Source organism: Leopardus geoffroyi, chromosome D2, assembly GCF_018350155.1.
Source record: "Leopardus geoffroyi isolate Oge1 chromosome D2, O.geoffroyi_Oge1_pat1.0, whole genome shotgun sequence".
Lineage (NCBI taxonomy): Eukaryota > Metazoa > Chordata > Mammalia > Carnivora > Felidae > Leopardus > Leopardus geoffroyi.
The window spans coordinates 87,702,446-87,722,426 of NC_059334.1; the positions used below are offsets into that span (position 1 = coordinate 87,702,446).

Below are 19,981 nucleotides of genomic sequence, written 5' to 3' on the forward strand. Positions count from 1 at the left end.
TAAAAGTCAACAGTTAATGAGCAGTAGGACGCAACCACGTGGAGCCCCGGCTCCGGCCCCGAGCGGCCGGCCGGGCCGGCCCCCCGCTACCAGGGCCGCTGCCCTCGGGGCCCAAAGCCGCCTGGTCCGCGGGCCTCGCTGTCCCTGTGCGGGGTCGCTTTGGAGTGCTCTCCGGCGCCCGAGTCTGGATCAAACAGCAGCTTCTGCCGGTTGAAGACTACGGGCCGGGGGCTGCAGGGGCCCCGGTGCAGAGTTTAAAACCCGACGTGTTCGTGGGCTGCGCGCCGAGTGCGGGCTCCGGGGGCGGAAAGCTTAGCCGCGGAGGCGTTCCCGGATGTGCCCGACCAGACCAGGCCGGTCGGCCCGAGCCGCGGGGCCCGGCGGCGGCGTAGGCCTCGCCCCTCGCCCGCCCCCCGGCTTTCCCAGGAGGAGGACGCGCGCGCGGGGTGGGGAGGGGGGGCTCACCTGCCGCAGACCTCCGCCACTGAGCCGGCCCCGCAGCCCCGGGGACCGCGCCCGCTCGCGAGCGCAGGTGGCGGCGCGGGTCGGAGAGGCGCCGCACCTGCCGCCGCGCGCACACCTGCCGCCCGCGCCCCGCGTCTCCGTCCGGCTCCGCTGGGCGCTCGCTGGCGTCGCGGCTCCTTCCTCCGGCTCTCCCGGGGCGGCCGAGGGGTCGCGGGGCCGGGCCCTCGCGGTCCCCTCGCTGCTGCGAGCTGCCGCCGCCCGGGCGCGGGGACACGGCGGGGCGGGGAGGCCGGAGCCGCACCGCGCCCCCCCCCCCGCCCCCGCCAGCCCGGCCCCCGCGGGGACGAAGCCTGGGCCGGGGGACCCGCGGGGCGGGGAAGTGGGGGCGGGGGGCGTGCGGAGAACGGAGTTCTCGAGAAGGAAGACACACGCGGTGCAGCCTCGGGAGCCGCGGCTCCGCCGGGAACGTGTTAAATAATTTATTGATTATACAAAGTGATTCCGCCCGGGACGCGCGGCCGCCTTATAACTTATTCTGTAAAAATATATATACACGCGGGCGGGCGGCGGCGAGGGGCGCCGGCCCGCCCCGACCCTGCTTGCTCACAAGGCGTCCCCCGCGCCGCCGCCGCACGGGCTGACCAGCGCCAAGTTCGCGGGTTTGTGCTTCTTGAGCAGCCGCGTGATCTTCTCGTCGTCCGAGTTGGGGTCCAGGGGCCGGTTGTACTCGTCGTCGTCCTCCGCGTCTGAGCCGCCCACCTTCAGCTTCTCGGCGTCCGAGTCCTGCTTCTTCTTGGCCGACGCCATCTCCGCCGCGTGCCGCTTGCGCCACTTGGTCCGGCGGTTCTGGAACCACACCTGCGGCGGGGAGCGGGGGGGGGGGGGGGCGGTCAGGCGGCTCCCCGGGCGAGACCCCCGCCGCCCGCGTGGACGCGCAGGGCCCTCGGCGGCAGCTCCTCGGTCCGGCCGCGGGGCAGCGGCGCCCCGGGGGGGGGAGGGGGGCTGCGGGAGGCTGGGGGGGACGGGGCGGGGGGCGCGGGCTGGAGGCCGGTCGCGCGCCGTTCGCCGGACGCGGGCGCCGGGATCCCCTCCCGCCACCACCACGTTCCGCGCAGCGGGGCCCGCGAGAGGCCGGCCCGCTCCCGGCCGCTCACCTTGACCTGGCTCTCGGTCATGCCCAGGGAGTAGGCGAGGCGCGCGCGCTCCGGGCCCGCCAAGTACTTGGTCTGCTCGAAGGTCTTCTCCAGCGCGAAGATCTGCTGGCCCGAGAAGGTCGGCCGCGAGTGCTTCTTCTTGCCGTCCTTGTCCAGGACCCCGCCGGCCTGGGCTGCAAAGCGGGTTGGCGGCGGCGGTGAGCTCGGCCGGCCGCCCCGCGCCCCGACCCCCGCCTCCCCGCGCGCGCGCGCGCGCCACCTACCCGGGCCGGCCAGGCGCGGGTCCCTCCAGGGCGAGCCCTGCACCACGCCGGGCCAGAAGATGGGCGGGCGCCCCGGCAGCTCGGCCAGCGGCTTGGGGTAGCCGCGCGCCACGGCCGCGGGCCCGAAGTAGACGCCGGCCGACGACGCGAGCCCGTTGAGACGGGGCAGGCCGCCCAGGAGGCCGCCGCCCGCCGCGCCCACCGGCCGCCCCAGGATGTCGCTGATGCCGTGAGGGGTGCCGAGCGGCAGCTGCGCGCCCAGGCCGCCCAGCGCGGGCGCCTTGAAGCCGGCCGGGCCCTGCAGCGCGTACGGGAACAGCGACGTCTTCATCTCGGCCATGTTGTGCAGCGCGGCCAGGGGCGCGCTGCTCAGCACGAACGCGCCCGGGCGGTTAGCGTCCATGGGCGCCGCCGCCGCCGGCCCGGGCGCCCATCCGGGCCCCGCCGCCGCCGCCGCCGCCGCCCGCCGCCCGCGCCCGCCGGCCCGGGAAGTTCGCGCGCGGCCCGGGGCGCCGGCTGCAGCGGGGCGCTCGGGGCGCGGGCGCCGACGGCCCGGGGAGGCGCGAGGGCGGCGGCTCCGGCGCGGGGCTGGGCGGCGGCCGCGGGGTCGGCGGGGCAGCGGCGGGACGACGACGACGACGGCGGCGGCGGCGGCGGCTCCGGGGCCGATCGGAGCGGCGCCGCGCGGGCCGGACGCGCTGATAACCGCGGGGGCCCCCGAGCGGCGCGCGCGCTGATTGGCTGCGGGCGCCCGCGGCCCGGCCATTGGCCAGCGCCCCGCCCGTCTGCGCGCCCCCGCCGGCCGCGCACTCCATGAAGGGCCCATTAGCGCGGCAGGTGCCTCCCCGGCTGTAAATTTGCCCCCTGATTTATCTCCCCCGGGACGAAATAAATCCCGTTGGATGGGAGTTTAGTTAGGCAAAGGTTTTAATGGGGAATCGGGAAAAAATACGAGAACATATTTTATCGCTCGAAAGAATGCAGATTTGAGGATCCGCTCCGCACGTTCTGTGCGTCCCGTTCGGCGAAGAGCCCCCAGGTGTGCGGGCGCGGGGAGCCGGTTGGCACCGTCGTGGGGACACGGCCAGAGCGCCGGCCCGGGCTCAGGTTTTGGGGAGCACCGCGAACAATCGGGGCGGGGGGGGGAGGGACGTTCCCTGTGACGCAGACGGGTGGAGGACGCTGGACCTCGGAGCCCGCGCGCCGAGGGGCCAGCGCGAATCTGCTCTGCTGACGCGGTTGGCGAGACCCGCCGGGGGCCCCAAGCGAGGTGGCCGGCTTCGCGCGCTGCCAGGCGGGCAGTTCCCTGTCCCCTCCCAGCCCGTGGCACTGCCCTCTGCAGGGTTGGAGCCCGCGGACGGTTCGGGCCTCCCGGCCCCGCGTTTCCCGGAAGGCCACCTCAGCCTCGAACTCCCACCCGGACCCCACGACCGAGCCCACGTGCCGCTGCTGTCTCGTGGAGAAGAGCGACGTGGCCGGCTCAGAGCCCCGAACCCAGGGCGCGTGGGCCACGGTCAGGGCCTTGACCTGTGTGCGCTCCCGAGGCGCAGCGGGCAGAAGCGCCGCCTTCACGGGACACGCGGGGCCCAAGCCGTCCCCCCTGCTACGAAAAGCCCCCCGCCCATGGCCCTGCTGGGGGGATTCAGTGAGATCGCGGCGGACTCCGCGCCTGCGAGGAGCAGGAGCTGAGTAAGACGCTGGCCGTTGTCGCCTCTAGTCTCTTGGGCGGCGTCACACTGATTCGTAAGTGGCGGCCGCTACTGTTACTCGCTGCCGACTGGGAGCCGTGACCCCAGCGTGGGCGAACGGACCGCCTGTCTCGGGCCTGGTGCGGTTCCGTTAGCAACGACTTTCCCGTTTCCCCCGGGCCGCCAGGGTTTGGATGGTGCGAGTGGAGGCGACCCTCCCGGCTCTGTGCGGGGACCCAGCGTCCCCTCGCACGGCGACCTTCGGGGGTCCATTTTCGTTTTGTGCCGTTAGCGGCGGGGTCTTGGCGCTGCGAGTCCCTACGCCAGATCGCGGCTGGAAAGCCACTGGCCGGCTGGGCTGCGCGGGCCTGAGGGCTGGGGGTCGCCCCTGCGTCCCGTGCGCGCGCGCCGTGCTGCCCAGGAGAGGCTGCGGCACGTGCGGGGCCCTCAGCTCCGTGTGCGGCGCAGCCCCGGGCGCACTGGGGGTTCCTGCGTCCCCGCTTCCTGGGCCAGGGCTGCACTCGCCCGATCCGGGTGACCTGCCCCAGAGGGGCCCGGCCCCCAGGACACCCGCCCCGGCCTCGCTTGCCACACACCCCACGTCCCCGGGGCAAACAGCCGCGTGTGCGCCCTGAGAGCCTGCCCGCGGGGGCACTCTGCCCGCAGGATGGGGCCCCAGAGGCCGAGGCACCGCCGCCCAGGCTGGGACTTCGGGGGGGGGGGTGGGGGGAGGTCCGCGGGGGCAGGGGGAGGAGGAGACCGGGTGGGCGGGGCAGGTGGGCGGGGCCTTGCGCGGGGCGGGGTCACGTCCCTCCTCCGGACACGCCCTTTGCTCTTCGGGACCCGACGGTGGGCGGTGGCGGCCAGAAGGGCCTCTGGGGCGCGCCCGGCGGGACCACAGGGGCGCGCAGTCCTTCCGAACGGTGCGGGCGGCCCTGGGCTCGGAGGCAGGAGGACCCGCCAAGCTCCCGGCGCCGCGCTTTGGGCGAGAGCATCCCGGCCGTCTTTCACCGCGGAGGAAGCAGATCCCGAGTCGCCGTCCTGCGCCCCAGCGACCCCGGGTCTGTCCACGTCGCCCGGCCCTCCCTGCGCTGCGGCTGGGGTGTCCTCTGGCCTCAGCGCGCGCGTCTCCCCGGGGAGCCGGTGGCCGCGGTGCGAGACCAGAGCGCGGGGCGAGGGCCGCGCGTCTACCCGGCGCTCCAGGGTTCCCAAGGCCGCGCCCCGGACGGTCCCCAGCCTGCTGGAGGCCGCGCCTCGGGCCCCCCTCCCCCGGTGCCCGGGTCCCGCGGGTGAAGGCCTGTGGACTTCGGCGTCCTCCCCGCCCGCCGTCTCTGGCCTGCGCCCCCGCCGCCCCCTCCCCGGGGCTCCCACCCGCACCCCGTTCGGCGCCCCCTGGCGCAGCCCCTCCTCCGGCGAAGGTGGCCTGCGGGGAAGCAGCGCCTCTGGGCTCCCAGCTTCGGGCGGACCTCCGCCGCCTGAGCCGAGAGGTTCGAGAATGCCATCTCCTGGTCTTGAAGAAAACGTCCTACAAAGGAGCGCTTTTCGGGGCGAACTTACACGTTGTCGGGAAGCGCAGAGCGCGCTACTTGGCACAGACCCTCATGCGTTCGATCGTATTTATTCCGCACCTACTACGTGCCGGGCGCGCCCGGGAACGCAGCGCGCTCCACGACCCCTCGCGCACTGGCAGGTGCGGGTGGGTAACGAACGATTAACAGGGGGCTTGGGGAGTGTCTGCCGGACGGACCGGCTCGCTGGGGGAGGCGGGTCGGGAGGGTGGGCCCCTGCGGAGGGCGGGCGGGCCGGGGTCAGGTCCTCGCAGCCGACTCCTTGGGCGGAGGCGGGAGGGGAGGCGGTCCCAGGAATGGAGCTTGGATTCAGGAGCCATCGAGTCCTCGGAGACGTTATCAACGAAGCGGTCCTCCGTCTGTGTTCCGCTCGTCGTGGTCGCTGAGCTGCGGCCCGCCGGGACCATGGCCACTCTGGGGGCCACCCCTGCAAAGGGCCCTTGCTTTGCGCCCATGATCCTCAAACCCTCGCACGATGAGGCCTCACGGGGGTCCGACTCAGGGGTTGCTGAGCTAACCCAGGGGTCCGCGAGCCTGAGGAAGACCACGGAGGTGCCCGGATGTAACCTCTGCAGCGTCCGGGTCACAGAGCCAGGGAAGAGGTGCGGGAGCCCAGACCCACGCGGTTGGGCCGCTCAGAGGAGGCCGACCTTTGCCACAGGAGGAGGGGCAGGAGCAAGTCCCACCCTCCTCAGCAAACACCCCTGGGGCCCCACGCAGAGCCCCCGAGCTCCCCGAGCCTCTAGTGGCCTCACCCTGCGTGCGGGAGCCTTGCCAGAGGAGGCCCTGAGGTGGGAGGGGCTGGAAGAGGAGGCCTGCCCCGTCCCACCCCTTCCACCTCCCCACCCCTTCCCCCCTCCCCCCACTTGCACTGCTCTGCGGCCTGCACGCTAAGGCCTGGGCCGCTCCCCAGTGAGTAGTACCAAGCCCCCTCGAGTAGCAGCACCTGCCGAGTGGTCATCTCTGAGCCTGTCACCTTGTCAGCACCCAGGTCAGCGGAGACTCCACGCTCAGGTGCCTCGGGGCTGAGTAAATACTATGGAATGGAATGGCCCAGCATCCGGCCCCACCTGCAGGGGGGTTCCAGAGCCCCTGGCGGGGTGGGGGAGGGGTTCTGTGCTCCCCCAGGGTTCAGTAGGCACCTGGCCCCAGCCGCATGAATGCTCCCATCCTCCGCAGATCCTCTGCTTCCTGTGCCGAGGCTCCTCCCCCAGCGTGGGGACCCCCCCCCACCAGGCCCCTCCCACATTGCCCCTCCCGCCACCCCAGCTCCTCTCCCCTAACTCCAGCACCTTTGTTCCTTCAAAAGTTGTTTATTTGGTAAATGTAATGGCCGTAGAGCGTCACCCTCGTGTCCCTAACAGCCTGGCTGCAGCCTTCACTTCCCTTCTCCGGAGCCTGCACGGATCGGCTCCACCCGCCGCCCTGGGTCTGCTGGAGTCGCTGTCTTGCTGGGGACCTTTGCACACACACCCGTCTCCCAGAACAAGCGTGTGTGTGTGTGGGGGGGGGGTGCCCTCTACATGGGTTCTGTGCAGGCTGTGACTTCTTCTGACCCGGCCACACAACTGTGGGTCATCTCTGCTTGGGAGACACATGTCCACAGGCCCCTCGTGGCTGCTGCAGGTGCCCACAGGCAGGCGTGCCCACGACCTCTGCTGATGCACAGCCAGTGTCTATCATTAGCTTCTGGAGAAAGCCTCTCAAGAGACTGGCACCTCCCACCTCCTTGGCCAGAGCGCCAAGACTCACTTGTGGCTACCTGACCTCTCCAGTCAGGATGGCCCCTCCCGGCGCAGGCGCTCTGGGCTCTGGTCTGCCTCCTCTGCCTCCCGGGTCCCTCCCTTGGGACTCACGCTCTCCATGGAGACGTCCCACAGGCACCAGCCCACCGGTGGCTGCGAAGAGCTTGAATAAACAGCTCCCCTGCAGAGAGGCAGCTCAGCCCAGAGCCCAGGAGGGGTGGTCCCCCCTGCAAGAGACCTGAGCCTTTAGGCCCGCCTCCCTGCTTTGTTTGGGGTCCTGCTTCTGAGATGCGCCTGGCTCTCCTGGAGACCTGTGGCCACCGTCCCCTGCAGCCATATCCGAGCTGGGTCGGCCGAGGCCCCAGCGCCCTCTACGGGCCCAGTGAGCAGGACCGCCACTGAGGAGGGCCCCGCTGGGACGTGCCGCCCCCCCTCCAGTGCCCCGTAGAAACGGGATCCGGGCGAGGGGGACTCTGCAAAGCTACCTGAATCACAGCCACAAGGGGGCCCCCCAGCAGGGGCCGACCCACCACCACAGGACCACAGAGGCCGGTCTCAGGGCGATCGTCACACGGTGTCTCAGAAGCCCTCTACTGGGGTCCTAAGAATCTTGTCTCCTTCAGGAAAGGACAAAGAGAGGCGGCCGTAAATCACAGCTCCAGCGCTCGTTCCCCAGGGCCGCGCGGGCCCCAGATGAGCAGTCGCTGGTAATGAGCTCTCCCCCGGGGGCTGCTCTCCTGGGGGTGTCTGACCGCGTGCCAAACGCACTAATTGAGCACCGCGTAAAAGATTTGTGTTCGGGCCTCTGCTCGGCTGCCGTGGCCACGCTCCCAGGGTGGGACGGGACCAGCCCCGGCCAGGCGGAGGCTTCCGGAAGGGCTCTTGGCTACACTCCAGCCTGGCCCCGGCCCCTTCTGTGGGGCTTCCCGGCGGGTGAGGGTCCAGCGGTGCCACGGCAGCACCAGCCCCGGGATGGGTGGCCTCCACGGGCCCCTCAGGTGCCCCTTCCTGGCGATGTGTGTGCAGCGGTCTTGGCCACGTGGGAGGGGGCTGACCCCATCGTGGGGCTGTGTCTGCCCCACCCTGCGTGCGGGGCCTGGGCTCCCTGGCTTGACCGTCTTTGTCCATCGCAGGCCTGTGGTTGGGGTGGAAGCAGATGACACGCTAAGTGACAACTGTGTGAGCTGGTTATTCACACGGTGACCGAGGCGCTCCTGCTAAGGCCTCGTCAGCGCATTGCTGCGTCCCAGCAGACAGGAAGTTGGGAGGGAGCCGGGGGCCACCCAGGACCAGGTGAGGAGGGGCCCGAGTCCAGCAGAGGAAGGAGCTGTCAATTATGAGGGCAGATTTGCATTGTAAGGGTCACTGAGTACCAGGGGGTGGGGCCTGGGCCCTGGCCAGAGGCTGGCGTGAGGCCCTGTCCCCACTCCCCCCGCGGTTGGGGCGCTCAGGGGCCTCTGTCTCGGGAAAGCCTCTCCGGTTGGCGCCTCACGTAAGAGACCGTGTTTGCTCTAGCCTGGGCACCCTGCCCTGGGTCCCGTGAGTGGGGAACATCCAGGCCGTGGAGAATAGGCCTCCTGATGCTGGGAGGGGGGGGGTGGTCTGCATGTGAGACAATGCGCCCCCCACACTCCCTGCAACGCATGAGGGTCTTGTGCTCCAGGCGCAAGGCTGCCTGCTGCCCGGCTTGGCCTCTGTGGGCAGTGGGCCCAGTGGGCCTGGGGAGGGAGTGAGCTGGGCCCAGCGCTCGGCTCTGGCACGTGAGCCCCAGCCCCCCCCCCCCCGGTGCTGATTCATATAAGGAGATCCCCCCCCCCCCCCCCCGCCCCAGAGCCCTCCCACCCGAGCCCTGGGGCTCACCTTGCTTCTCTGGGGAGGACTGTACCTGCCTCTTGATTATTCAGCTGCCACATGACCGCCGTGGCCCAAGGGAAGGTGTGCGGAGGGGACACTTGCTGGCCTGAGCAGGAAATTTCAGAGCCCCGTGTGTCCGCCAGATTGCCGGCTCTCTCCCTCTGCAAAGAGGCATGTCTCGGACCAGCTCCAGGCGAGAAGACCCAAGGAGCAGGGCAGGCTAGCCGGGGAAATCGCCCACTGGGCTTTGGTGGGGGGACATGTTTGTTACCTGGCACCACTGACAAAGGCTGGTTGGTGCGTGACAGTAACAAAGGGGCTCTTCCCAAATCCCCACGGAAGAGGATGATCCATGTTCTGAGGCCTCTAGTTGTGACCGACATTTGGGTGACACTGGAGGGTCCTTGTGATTTCCTCACTGCCGCTTTCCCTGGACACTTGAGACAGCTGACGCCTGTCCCTGCCCTCCAGTGGCAGGCACGGTGTGATGGGAAAGGACACTGGGGCAGCTCACCCAGGATGCTGGAGACAAGTAGGGGCCTGGGGAAATCCTGGAGGCTCCCTGAGAAGGTAACATGGAGCTGAGCCTCCGGGAAGGTAGGAATTTTAGGGGGTTGGTCTCTGCTGCTCCCAAGGAAAGACTTCACAGACCCAGGAAAGGGGACCAAACACGGGCAGTGCCCGGTACCCTGGCATTTCCCGCACCGTAGAGGACCAGGAGCCCTTGACGGACGAGTGGGTGGGGGTCTGGCGACCTCTCCAGCTGCCCAGGACTCAGAGGCCAGGGCGGAGAGAGCATGTTCACCAGAGGAGGTTTGGACCAACCCACGGAGGCCAACCGCCTCACCGCCGCCTGGGCCGGAAGGCAGAAAGCCAGGCGTCCATGGGGGTGGCGGGTCACCCGGAGGCTGCCCTCCACAGCTGGGCCGGGCAAGTCCAGGGGCGGGTGCTGCCACCCGGTGATGGTCCTTGAAGGTGCTTAAGGCCCCAAAGTAAGATAAACAGAATGTGGATGGAAAGGCCGAGGCGGTGAACGTAGGGCTGGGCGGCTGCTTCAGCCTCAGGGCAGGCTGGTGGGGGCAGGGTGGCGGGGGGGGGGACCTCTGTATGCCTGCCTGAGTGCCCCAAGCCGTGCTCCCCGAGTGACAGGTTCCTGGATCCAGATTTCACGTCCGCTCAAGGGAGGGCCCATCTGGAGGCCACAGGCAGCCTGGGGGCATCCGAGTGAATAGGGCCCAAGGGGAGGGGTGGGCACAGGCCCCCCTGCTCCTAGACGCTGCCCTGCGTGGTCGCTGGGATCTTCCTCGGCGGACCCCTCCCTCGCCCACTGGCAAGAAGACGGTCTCCACGCCGCCCGGGTCTGGGCTCCGAGGGCTCCAGCGGCCGTAGATAGAGGCTGACCCGCCGCAGGGTCTGGGATGAGGCTTCTGCCCTCAGGGGTGCCCTTGCTGGCCCTGGGTCAGCGGCCTTGACCTCTTTGGTGATTGGTTGTCAGGGAAGGTGGGCGCCCCCCCCCCAGTGAAACCTCTGAGGCCCCCTCGGTTACCCCTCAGGTCTTGGACCTGGCGGGAAGCCCGTGGCCGGCTGCGTCGTTGTCCCACAGCATGCCCTTTGTGTTTTGCCCCCTTTCTCCCGTGTCCCCTGCTTCTTACCCTCCGTCATCCCTTCTACCTGTAGTCTCGCTTCCGGGCGTGGAGGGTGGGGGCCAGGAGCCGTCTCCCCGCGAAGCCCCGGGAGGTCCAGGTGAAGGGGGCGGGCGTGTCCCTGACAAACATGTGACTCGCGTGTGACACGCAGACGGGCAGTAGGAATCGCGAGCCAGACGGTCGGACGGTCGCATCTGTAGGGCTCCGCCTGAGACACAGCCGCGCTTGGTGGGGGGGGCTGCTGGCCGTTCCGAAGGCGCACGCGCACCGCAATCCTTGGCAGGGACAGAAGCGCGCGAAGAGGCAGAAGGCAACCCGACTGTGCTCGTGAGCTCCCGTGCGGCCCCACGTGGGGACGGGCACAAGACACCGGTGGCGTCACCAGAGCTGGCACACCGCTCACACCCACAGCGCGTGGGTGTGTGCGACGAAGAAGGTGTCCCCAGCAGCGTCACGAGGGGAAGACCCTGCCGTGAGAGCCTACCTGGCGTGAAGCCGACCTGGAAAAGGCGACTCTTGTTTCATAAATTAATGCCATTTCATCGTGGAACGTGTGAACATGCTCTTTCCAGAGGAGAGACCTGGAAGGACCCATGGGCCCCAAACCCTCCCCTGGGGAGGGAAGGGGGTCCGGTGCCCCTCTGCCTTCTCCCATTCCCCGGTGTGTTTGGCTTCTTTTCCCAGGAGCGTGTGCCGCTTTCGCTGTAAAATCCCCCAAAATCGCACCGGGTACGAGTGGAGGCCAGGCGGCCGTCGTGTCTGGGCTGACCGAGGCGCTGGGGGTGCCGCCAGCCCTCAGCGACCAGCTTCTCTGGGGTCGGGCAAGTTCCGAACGACCTGGCCTCTGTGTGCAGGGCAGGTCCCCCGCGTGAGCCAGGGCAGAGAAGAATCCCGGAGAAGAGTCTGGGGCGGTCGTGAAGTCACGAACACGCAGAGGCCTTGCCGGGTCAGGCCCCGCCCTGGGAGCTGGCGGAGGGGAGAGGTCACCCGGGTGGTTCTGACCCGAGCCGGGTGCCCGTGACACCTCGGTCCTCTGAGTAAGTCGGCGATGTGGCGGGACAGACCCTCTGACTGGAACCCGCTGGGCCACACAGCTGCCGCTTCTCTGCGGTGTTTGGTTTCACTCTTGGCTGGAGTTTCCATTAGTTTCTGGGTTTGCTGAGCACAGGGCCCAAGATCCACCCTGGCCACTCCCAGGACGTGTGTCCCGAGGCCCCTCCAGGGCTGGTCAGGGCTGATCATGGAAAGCACACACTTACTTTCTGGGCGGGGTTGTGCCCATGGACACACAGTGCTGAGCGAGGTTCCACCAGAGGGGAGAGGGGCAGGGGGGAGGCAGGGGGAGGCAGAGAGAGGGAAGGGGGCAGGGGGAGGCAGGGAGAGGGGAGGGGGGCAGGGGGAGGCAGAGAGAGGGGAGGGGGCAGGGGGAGGCAGGGGGAGCAGAGAGAGGGGAGGGGGGCAGGGGGAGGCAGGGAGAGGGAAGGGGGCAGGGGGAGGCAGAGATGGGGGAGGGGGCAGGGGGAGGGAGGGAGGGGGAGGGAGGAGAGGGGAGGAGGGCAGGGGGAGGCAGGGAGAGGGGGAGGGGGAGTCAGGAGAGGGGATGCCCCCCCAGGGCTCCTGCAGCCCAGGCCCAGTCCTGTCAACTAGCAGATGTTGGGTGCGGCTTGCGGGGTGTGGGGTGTCGGGTGTGGCTTTTGGGGTGTCGGGTGCGGGGTGTGGGGTGTGGGGCACAGGCGAACCCTCAGCGGCTAATCGTACCCCTTGCTGGACTGTGTTTAAAGCAGTTGGATGTGCGAACACTGAGTTTGGTGCCATTGGGTTTCTGAGCCAACAGGCTGGCTGGTCGGAAGAAGGCAACCCTTAGGGGGTGCCGGGCACGGTCCTGTTCGGCTCGAGCACGGACAGAATCAGGCACCTGCCAGACCCGGGGCCAGCCCTGCTTAGGCTGCTGACCTGTCCCGGGCAGGAGTCACGTCCCCACGCCCCACGCTCAGGCCACCTGTGACCGAGCAGAGGCGGGGGTCCTGCCTCCAAAACCGTGCGCTTCACCTGGGGCATCAGAGGCTAAACCAAATCGACGTGGAAACCGCCGCGTCACCTGAGCACGGCCAGCGGCGCGTCACCTGAGCGAGACCTGGTCCCCACATGACAAAGCCTGGGACGTCTCCCGGCTGAGCTGCTCTGAGAGGATGGCCGTCCTGCCCGGGACTGCCCTGTGCATCTCCGCGGTCATGTCTGTGTCTGGCCCGGACAGGTCACTCTGGAGGTGCCCTGTGGGGCTGCCTGGGAGTCACGGGGAGCCCCCACTCCCACCCCCACCCAGCCCAGGCCCCATGAGCCTCAGCCAGCAGGTTCCAGGTCTGCTGCTGGTTCTGACCACGCAGCCGTGTCCACGCTGGGGCAGTGGCTCGGGACCCCGGGGTTTAACTGTGCAGCCTGACCCCAAATGACTTCTGCAGGGTGGCAGGTGACAGCCACTGGGTTCCTGACGGGTGGCGGCCGATGGGGACAGAACCCAGAACAGGCCTCTTCCTGTCTGGCTCATGCCTTTCCCAAGGGAAACGCAGGGACGCGGAACAGTCGAACCCCGAGCGGGCAGAGGTCGCCGGCAGGGCTCAGGGGGACAGAATTACTCCAGATTACGCCTCTTGGGAATTTTTTAAGAAGAATGAAGATGGGGGTTCCCACCGTTCTCGCAAGAGTGGGGGCAGCACAGAGTGCATCCTGGGAGTTCAGGGAAATCCTCAAACCGCTCAGGGCCTCTCGGGGATTCTCCCATGAGGGACGCGAGGTTACCTCCGAGCGTGTCCTGATGAGACCCGGCCGCCCCAGCCACCCCTGACCTTCTCGTCCGGTCCCCCGGCTTCCACGAGAGCCGATGGCAGGTCCCGTGTGATAAATACACTCCCAGACCAAACTGCCTGATACACCTTGTCTGCCTCTGGGGGAAATTAAACAGACTATAAGGTCTATTAAAATTTTATTGGTGTGAGATCTTTTTCCAATTGCCTTTTAGAAAGAATATTGATCTGTTAACCACTTCCATACCCACAGGAGTAATTTGAAGAAGTTAAAAAAGAAACCAAACGCTGTTCCTTGTGCTGTGAACGTGTTGGCTCTGTGACGTCTTTCTCTGGCTAAATCTGCACCTCAGAAGACAGTGTCCCTGTGATCTGGAGTAACGGCCTCGGGCGCCAGGCTTCAAGCAAAAAAGACAAGACCTACTTTAAACAAAAGTGCGCAGTCTCCGTGTGTGCGCTTACGGGGAATGTCACATGGTGTCTTGATCAAGATGACTCCTTAGATTATACCTGTTGAGTAATGTGGGCTTAAAATACTCATCCACGGCCAGGTACACAGGGCCAACACAGTCACCCTGATTCACTGTCCCAGGGCACAGATGGACAGGTGGCGGCCAGAGCTGTTGAACCCTCCAGGGCTGAGGGCCGTGCGGTGCACGCAGGAGAGGGGGAGTCCGAGCACCGTTACGGCGAGAAGGCCCCAGCCCAAGGCCCGAGTGCGGGACACATCAGTGCCCTTGCCTGGGTGGGCTGGATCCGTACCTGGGCCTGTGAGGCCCACGTTTTGTGTGTATACTTACTGAAGGGCTGTTTCTGTAAACACGGGTTTGAGTGGGGCTCCTGGGGCCCCTTGAGGGGGCATTTGGGGGCGGTAGGGAAGGGGTGAGGGTGAAAGGACTCTGTCCCCGCACGCAGCTCAGTCCTCAGAGTCGGGGCTGCAGGCTCACGATCCTCAGGCCTGCCCTTTTCGGACGCTTGCAGGCACCAGCCTCCCTGGGCATTTGGGGCAAGTGGCCTGGGAATGCGTGGGGGAGGGCGGGAGGGGGTGCTCAGGTGGGGCTCCCAGAAGCCTCCAGGCTTACCTGGGCCCCAGGGCTGCACTGCCCAGGCTGGGTCACATCTCGGTCATCCTGGAGACCTTGAGGAGGGATCAGCCCTCCCTGCCCCATGGAATGGACCCAGAGGCTGGGGTCCACAGCCACGTCTCCCCCCAAGACGAGGGAGTGGACCCAGGGTGGCATCGGGCTCTCCAGCTGGGGCTCCGAGTGGGAGTCTCAGCCCCAGGGGCAGCCCCGTGAACGATGCCCTGGGCCTGACCACTTTGGGGTGGGGGTGGGGGGAACCCTCTTCTGCCTCCCCCGGGCCTCCTCCCCTCCCCAGCCCATATGTGCCTCTTTCCGTTTGGGCTTCCGGCCCCTAACCCTGTGGTTTTTCAGCAAGCCAGCCTCGAACCTCTGCTCCTGCGTCAAGAGGAAGGCAGGTGCCAGGGACCCAGAGCCCCTGGGCTATTGCACCTGCTACCCTGGAGGCCGGGCCAGGGAGAACGGCAGGTGGCCGGCTCTGCGTCCTGCAGCCAGGAGCGTGCAGGGCCCAGGCCAGTCGGCGTGGGATCCGCTGCCCCTCCCACCCACCTGGCCTGAGCCCCCCTCACCTGGCAGTCCTGCGGCATCGGCTGGTCGCTTGGTGGGCCCTGAGCCCCGTGCTCCTCCCGGCCCCCCGTGAGCCAGTTTCGTGCTCACCTGGCCCCCCCAGGCCTGCCGTTTGGAGAGGTGGGTCTGACTCCATGCGGTTTGGATCCAGAACCTGGCGTTTTGACCATGATGACAGACGAAGGTCACACGTGATGCCAGAAAACTGTGTAAAACGTTTGCGGGGCAAAACCCATCATGGTAAGACAGACCCCACGGCGAATGGACAGCTGGGAAGGATGTTTCGGTGTCTGCGACAGAAAAGATTAGTGTCCGTATGGGAGAGAACTAGGCGCTGATAGCAGAAAGGGAAGCCGATGGGCCCAGCAGAGGGACAAATCATGAACAGGAAATCCAACCGGGCACGGGGCACATTGCCTCCTGGGTGGAGAAAATCCCACTTGCAAGCCAGGAGCCGCTCCCCGACCTCGGCCGGCCTCCCCCACGGACCCTCATCTCAAACTGGAGGCTCCCCGGGGAGCCTCTGGCTCAGCCCATGGCCCTTGGTCCCCTATCGCCCGGGGCTGAACGTCCCCATCGCCTCCCGTGTCCCCGGCCCAGGCAAGGGGGAGGGCCTGGGGGACCCCGGATCTCAGGCCACCGGGCTGAGGGCAGCCGCCTCCGTCTGAACACCGTCTCCCGCCTCTTGTCACAAAGAATTAAACTCTGTAATAAGAAAATGTCCCCTGTAATTTGGCCCATCGGCTTCATCCCGGCCATTAGCCAAGCGCACGGGGGTATTAATCTAGTCATCTCCTTCTGGTCTCAATGAATTGTGATAAAAATGTCAAACAATTAGATTATACTGGCCAACAGCGCGGAGTGATTGAGCGGCGAGGCAGGGCGCGTCCCTTGAATCACCCTGACGATGGCAGCCGTGCGGGGCGATAAATCCGCCTTCACGGCGGGCACCAGTGTCAGCAGCATGGGGCAGGAAACCAAGGCTGGGGGCCCGGGTGCTGGGGGGCGGGGGGGGGGGGGGGCGGGACAAGGGGTGACGAGGAAGGGCGACGCTCAGGGAGGCGGGAGCAGGTCCTCGCAGGGTCTGCAGGCCCCCCGAGGTCCAGGCCTGCAGCCTCGCGGGGGCCCGTGCCCGTGCGCGCGGCGGGGCCCAGAGCCGAGCGCGGGCGGCATGGCGGGTGGACCCACGACAGGCCTGCCCTTCCCCGGAATGGCACTGTGGCCTCTTCCTCTGTGTGAGGGTGAGGACACGTTGAAAATTGATTTCTGTTGGAAATGGGATAATTAAACTGGTTGTTTCTATCTCCATCATCGTCATAATAAAACGAGGGGACAGCAGGGTTGCCCGTGGCGTGAAGTAATATTGTCCGTCTTAATGCAAGGGAGCGTTAATTGAATACAAATGGCCTTCCCTGAAGCTGCTCAGTTATATTTCAGAGATATGGGATAATGATGCCAGTTAATCATTTTTACAAGATACAAAATTACTGGCTCCTCTGGGAAGATCATTAAGGAAAACAATTGTTCACAGCAATTGAAAATAGAGTTTTAATTATTTAATACAGAAATTAAACTATTGGAGACCGGTGCTGGATGAGGGAGCTTAATAGACATTGACGCACAAGGGTCTGCGAACGTCTTAGCTTTATTAACCCGCCTAATTTCTTCGTCCACATCCACCTGGGGGGCCCGCTTCGGCCGTGACTGTGAATTTCCTGCTTGCGGAGGAGGGCCGGCCCGGTGCCCGAGGCCCTGGCAGACGGGTGCCCGCTGGGACCACAGACTTCCCATCCCAGGAGGACTGGCTGGCAGCCGCAGAGAGGGACCCAGGAGCCCGGACCACCAGCCAGGATGGCCGGAGGCCGGGGAGGCGGTGGGCGCTGAGACAAGTGGGGCCTGTGGCGGCCACATCACAGACCTCGGCTGTGCCTGGGTGACGCTGTTCCGTGGGGATGAGGTTGACACACGTCCCGGGGCCGCGGGACCCACCTTGCAGGTGACACGGATGCGAGCCCCGCGGGGGTCCTGGCCGGAGCGAGGTGCCGACCCCGGCTGACCCGGGTCCCGGGCCCACGTCCGCGGTGAGGTGGGAGCCCCACGCTGCCCTGGCCCATCTGCGGGGACCCCCCCCCTCCGTGCCCAGAGGCCCCCCTGTCCGGCCGTGCTGGGTCTCCTGCGTTGGCAAGCGGCCCGTTGGGGGCGGAGATGCTTTAACGAGAATTCTGATTTCCACAACTTGAAATGGGGGGGTCCTGCGTGGTGCTGAGGGAGAACACAGGAGACAGGCTGACCGCACGCCGGGAGCGGGCTGGAGAGACATCCAGCGGTCCGTCAGAACGTCGTGTGTGGGCTGTGAGTACAAATTCCCTACAGTAGAACATATTGTTTAAAAAAAGTCCTTGTTTTGAAAACATGGAAATCACCATTTTCAAGACATAAATTAATAAGTGGAACTTGCAAAAAGGCGACTGACAAGCCGAGAACACGTCGGAGTTTGCAAGGTGCTGCAAGCGAGGGGCCCCGTCGCGGCCGGCCCGGGGGGCGACACGCGGGTCTGAGGTCCAAGCCCTGGAGCTGTGCTTCCCAGAGGAGAAGACGGGGCTCCAGACGAGAGCGACCGGCTCAAGGTCAGACTCCCCTCTGGCCGCCCCCCACCCCCCGCCCCGCGAGGGTCACCCCGTGCAGGGAAGGCAGGGCCGGGGCGTGGGCACAGCGGTCTCCTGGAGCCTCAGGGCCCTCGCGACATTCTGAACGTGCAGATCTGGTCCCACTTCCTGGGAGGGCTGTCCGGTTCCAATTACGTTCTGTCTTTTATCACCAATAAATTCCAAGTGATCCTTTCTCTCCTTATAGTTTTTAGGGTTACAGAAATTCCACCTTTGCAATTTTTTCATGCTTGAATATATTACGGAATGCCACTTGTGTTACAGAAGCTAATTGATAATGTGATTTGTTATGTTGCTGGGGCATAATTCAGAAAGTTATTTCACAGCCTCCGATGCCCGGACCGGCACTCACGTTCCATCTCGCTCACGGGAGCAGACACACCAGAAGGTAAAAAATGTGGTCCTGCACGGATGAAATATTTCCAGAGGCTTTTATTCTTGTTGTTTGGGTGCGTGCCAACATCTTTCTAGAAGGAAGCTCGTATATCCAAGGCTGCCCTGATTTGAATTTATTCCCCGATCATTAGTTAGCTTCTTTTGTTAACTGGAAGAAGTATGTGTATGTGTTGGAGAAAAGGAAAAAAAAATTAAACAAAAAGAGGGGAATCACCACCTCTCGATGTTATCCAAGATGAGTTGTTTTTCGATTTTTTATGCTGAATGATGATGCGCAGGCAGTTGCGAACATAGTGTCGATGGCACCTTTCCCACCGCTTCCCCAGGGGTGGCTTCTGAAGCCGGAGACCAGACCCGCAGGCGCAGCACCGCGCACGGGCCGCGGACCGCGCTCCCTTTGGCCGGGTCGGCAGGGGCGGGAGCTCCTGTGCGTGCAGCTCTGTGCGGTGGTTTCTGGCGCACAGATCTCTGGCCGCTCCCGGACACCCTTGTGCTCCCCCCAGGCACTGGTGTGCTTGTCCCCACCCCCCCCACCCCCCCCCCCCCGGCAGCACCAGTCTGTCCTTCCGCTCTGCGGTTTTGTCACCTTGAGAGCGTTGCGTAAATGGCATCTTCTGGTGTCTGACCTCGCTGGTAGGGGCTCCTGCACTCCCCGTGGTGCTTCTGAAGTCCCTGCAGGGGTCAGTGGTTCCCTCCTCATTTGAGCTCCACGGATAAATGCCCAGAGCCAGTCTAACCTTCACAGGCGAGGCACACTCGGGCGGTTTCGAGCGTTTGCTCTAATGGAGCAAAGCCGCTGTAAGCAGGCAGGCTCGGGTGTGTGCACGGCGCCTCGTGTCTCTGGGACGCGCTCTCGCGCTGACCGTGTGCAGAGTTCCCGGGAAACGGTCGCCCTGAGGGGCTGCACCGTCCCACCTGCCCGCCCGTCCCCCCGCACCTTCCCTAGCATTTGCTGTGGTCACTACTGTTTAGTTCAGCAGCCTTGGTCGGTGCACTGGAATACCTAGTGGTGGCCGTCTTCCGTGCTTTTCGCCTCGGGACTTGGCCTGTCCTAGGCCCCAACCCAGGAGGTCCCGGTGCTGACCCCCCTGGCCCAGAGCAGGGAGGCCGTGCTGCTGCGGGCAAAGGTTTGCCACCAGCGTCCAGGACTCGGGGTCGAGAGGACGTACAACCACCTGCCTGCCTCACGTGCGCCAGGGGACAAACCCTCGAGCATTGTACCGTGTCTGTCTGCTTAGCTCCTGAGCCTCGGCCCAGATGGTGACCAGTGGTCACTTGGCCTGAGACCTGGCATCCTCTGGCCTTTGGGTGGCTGCCTCTGGCTCCCAGGTGGCCCCAGAGCCAGTGCTCAGAGGCCTGGAGAGGGCGTTCTCAGTGGCCCCCAGGGCCAGCGTGCCCGGGCCTTGCCGCCGGGCTCCTGGGGACAAAGACACTCTGTGGCCTGGCCTTGGCAGATGTCCGAGGGGCTGCTGGCCAGGACGCAGTGCCTGGGGAGATTTGACCCTCCCCCTCCACCCCGCCCACGGACCCGCTAGCGGGGTTGGCTTCACCCCAGACACACATGGAGCTGGCTCTCCCTTGCCCCTTGGCCGCAGCCTGGGAGACCCCTGGGACACGGGTCCTAGCCACTCAGCCTCCTGCCCGAGGCTCCCCATGGGCCAGGACGGCACCTGTCTTCCTGCCACCCTCAACTCTGGCCGGGTGTCCTACCCTGGGACAGTGGCTTCTCCCGGGGCCGTCCTTGCGTGCGGTGAGGCCCATGGGGGCGGGGGGGGGGGTGTGCTGGAAGTCCAGCTTTGGGGGAGGTGACGCGGCTGTGTGTCCCACGCTGGGGAACTCCAGCGCACATGTGGTTGCCCCACACGGAGCCTCCGCGTGCTTCCTGGGGGCCCGGCCTCAAGGGCACGTCCACGGGCACCTCCTGCTGGCCCCCTCCGGGCTTGACTTCATTCGTTCATGCATTCACTCAGCAAATATTGGCTGGACCCCGCCACAGCATGGTGCCAGACCGAGCGCCCCCTCCAGGGACTCGAGCCAAGCTGCGTACCCGGGGTCACAGAAACCACACCACAGATGCCACACCACA

General features: G+C 66.3%; 1 protein-coding gene across 1 annotated transcript; it reads right to left on the reverse strand.

Annotated features, from left to right (window-relative positions):
- Positions 1 to 899: 899 nt before the first annotated feature.
- Positions 900 to 2,382, reverse strand: NKX6-2 (NK6 homeobox 2). The gene is made up of 3 exons (XM_045439325.1): positions 1,883 to 2,382; positions 1,620 to 1,792; positions 900 to 1,323 (listed from the first exon to the last, which is right to left on the reverse strand). Exons 1-3 carry the CDS (start codon positions 2,283 to 2,285, stop codon positions 1,069 to 1,071), a joined length of 831 nt encoding a protein of 276 aa, XP_045295281.1. The 5' UTR covers positions 2,286 to 2,382; the 3' UTR covers positions 900 to 1,068.
- Between the last annotated feature and the right edge of the window lie 17,599 nt (positions 2,383 to 19,981).

What these genes read in the sequence shown, in the direction of transcription:
- NKX6-2 (XM_045439325.1), bottom strand. Translation starts at nt 2,285, where the DNA reads ATGGACGCTAACCGCCCGGGCGCGTTCGTGCTGAGCAGCGCGCCCCTG. An exon ending in CCCGCGCCTGGCCGGCCCGG is followed by an intron (nt 1,793 to 1,882) that starts GTAGGTGGCGCG and finishes CCCGCTTTGCAG; the next exon opens with CCCAGGCCGGCGGGGTCCTG. An exon ending in TGACCGAGAGCCAGGTCAAG is followed by an intron (nt 1,324 to 1,619) that starts GTGAGCGGCCGG and finishes TCCCCGCCGCAG; the next exon opens with GTGTGGTTCCAGAACCGCCG.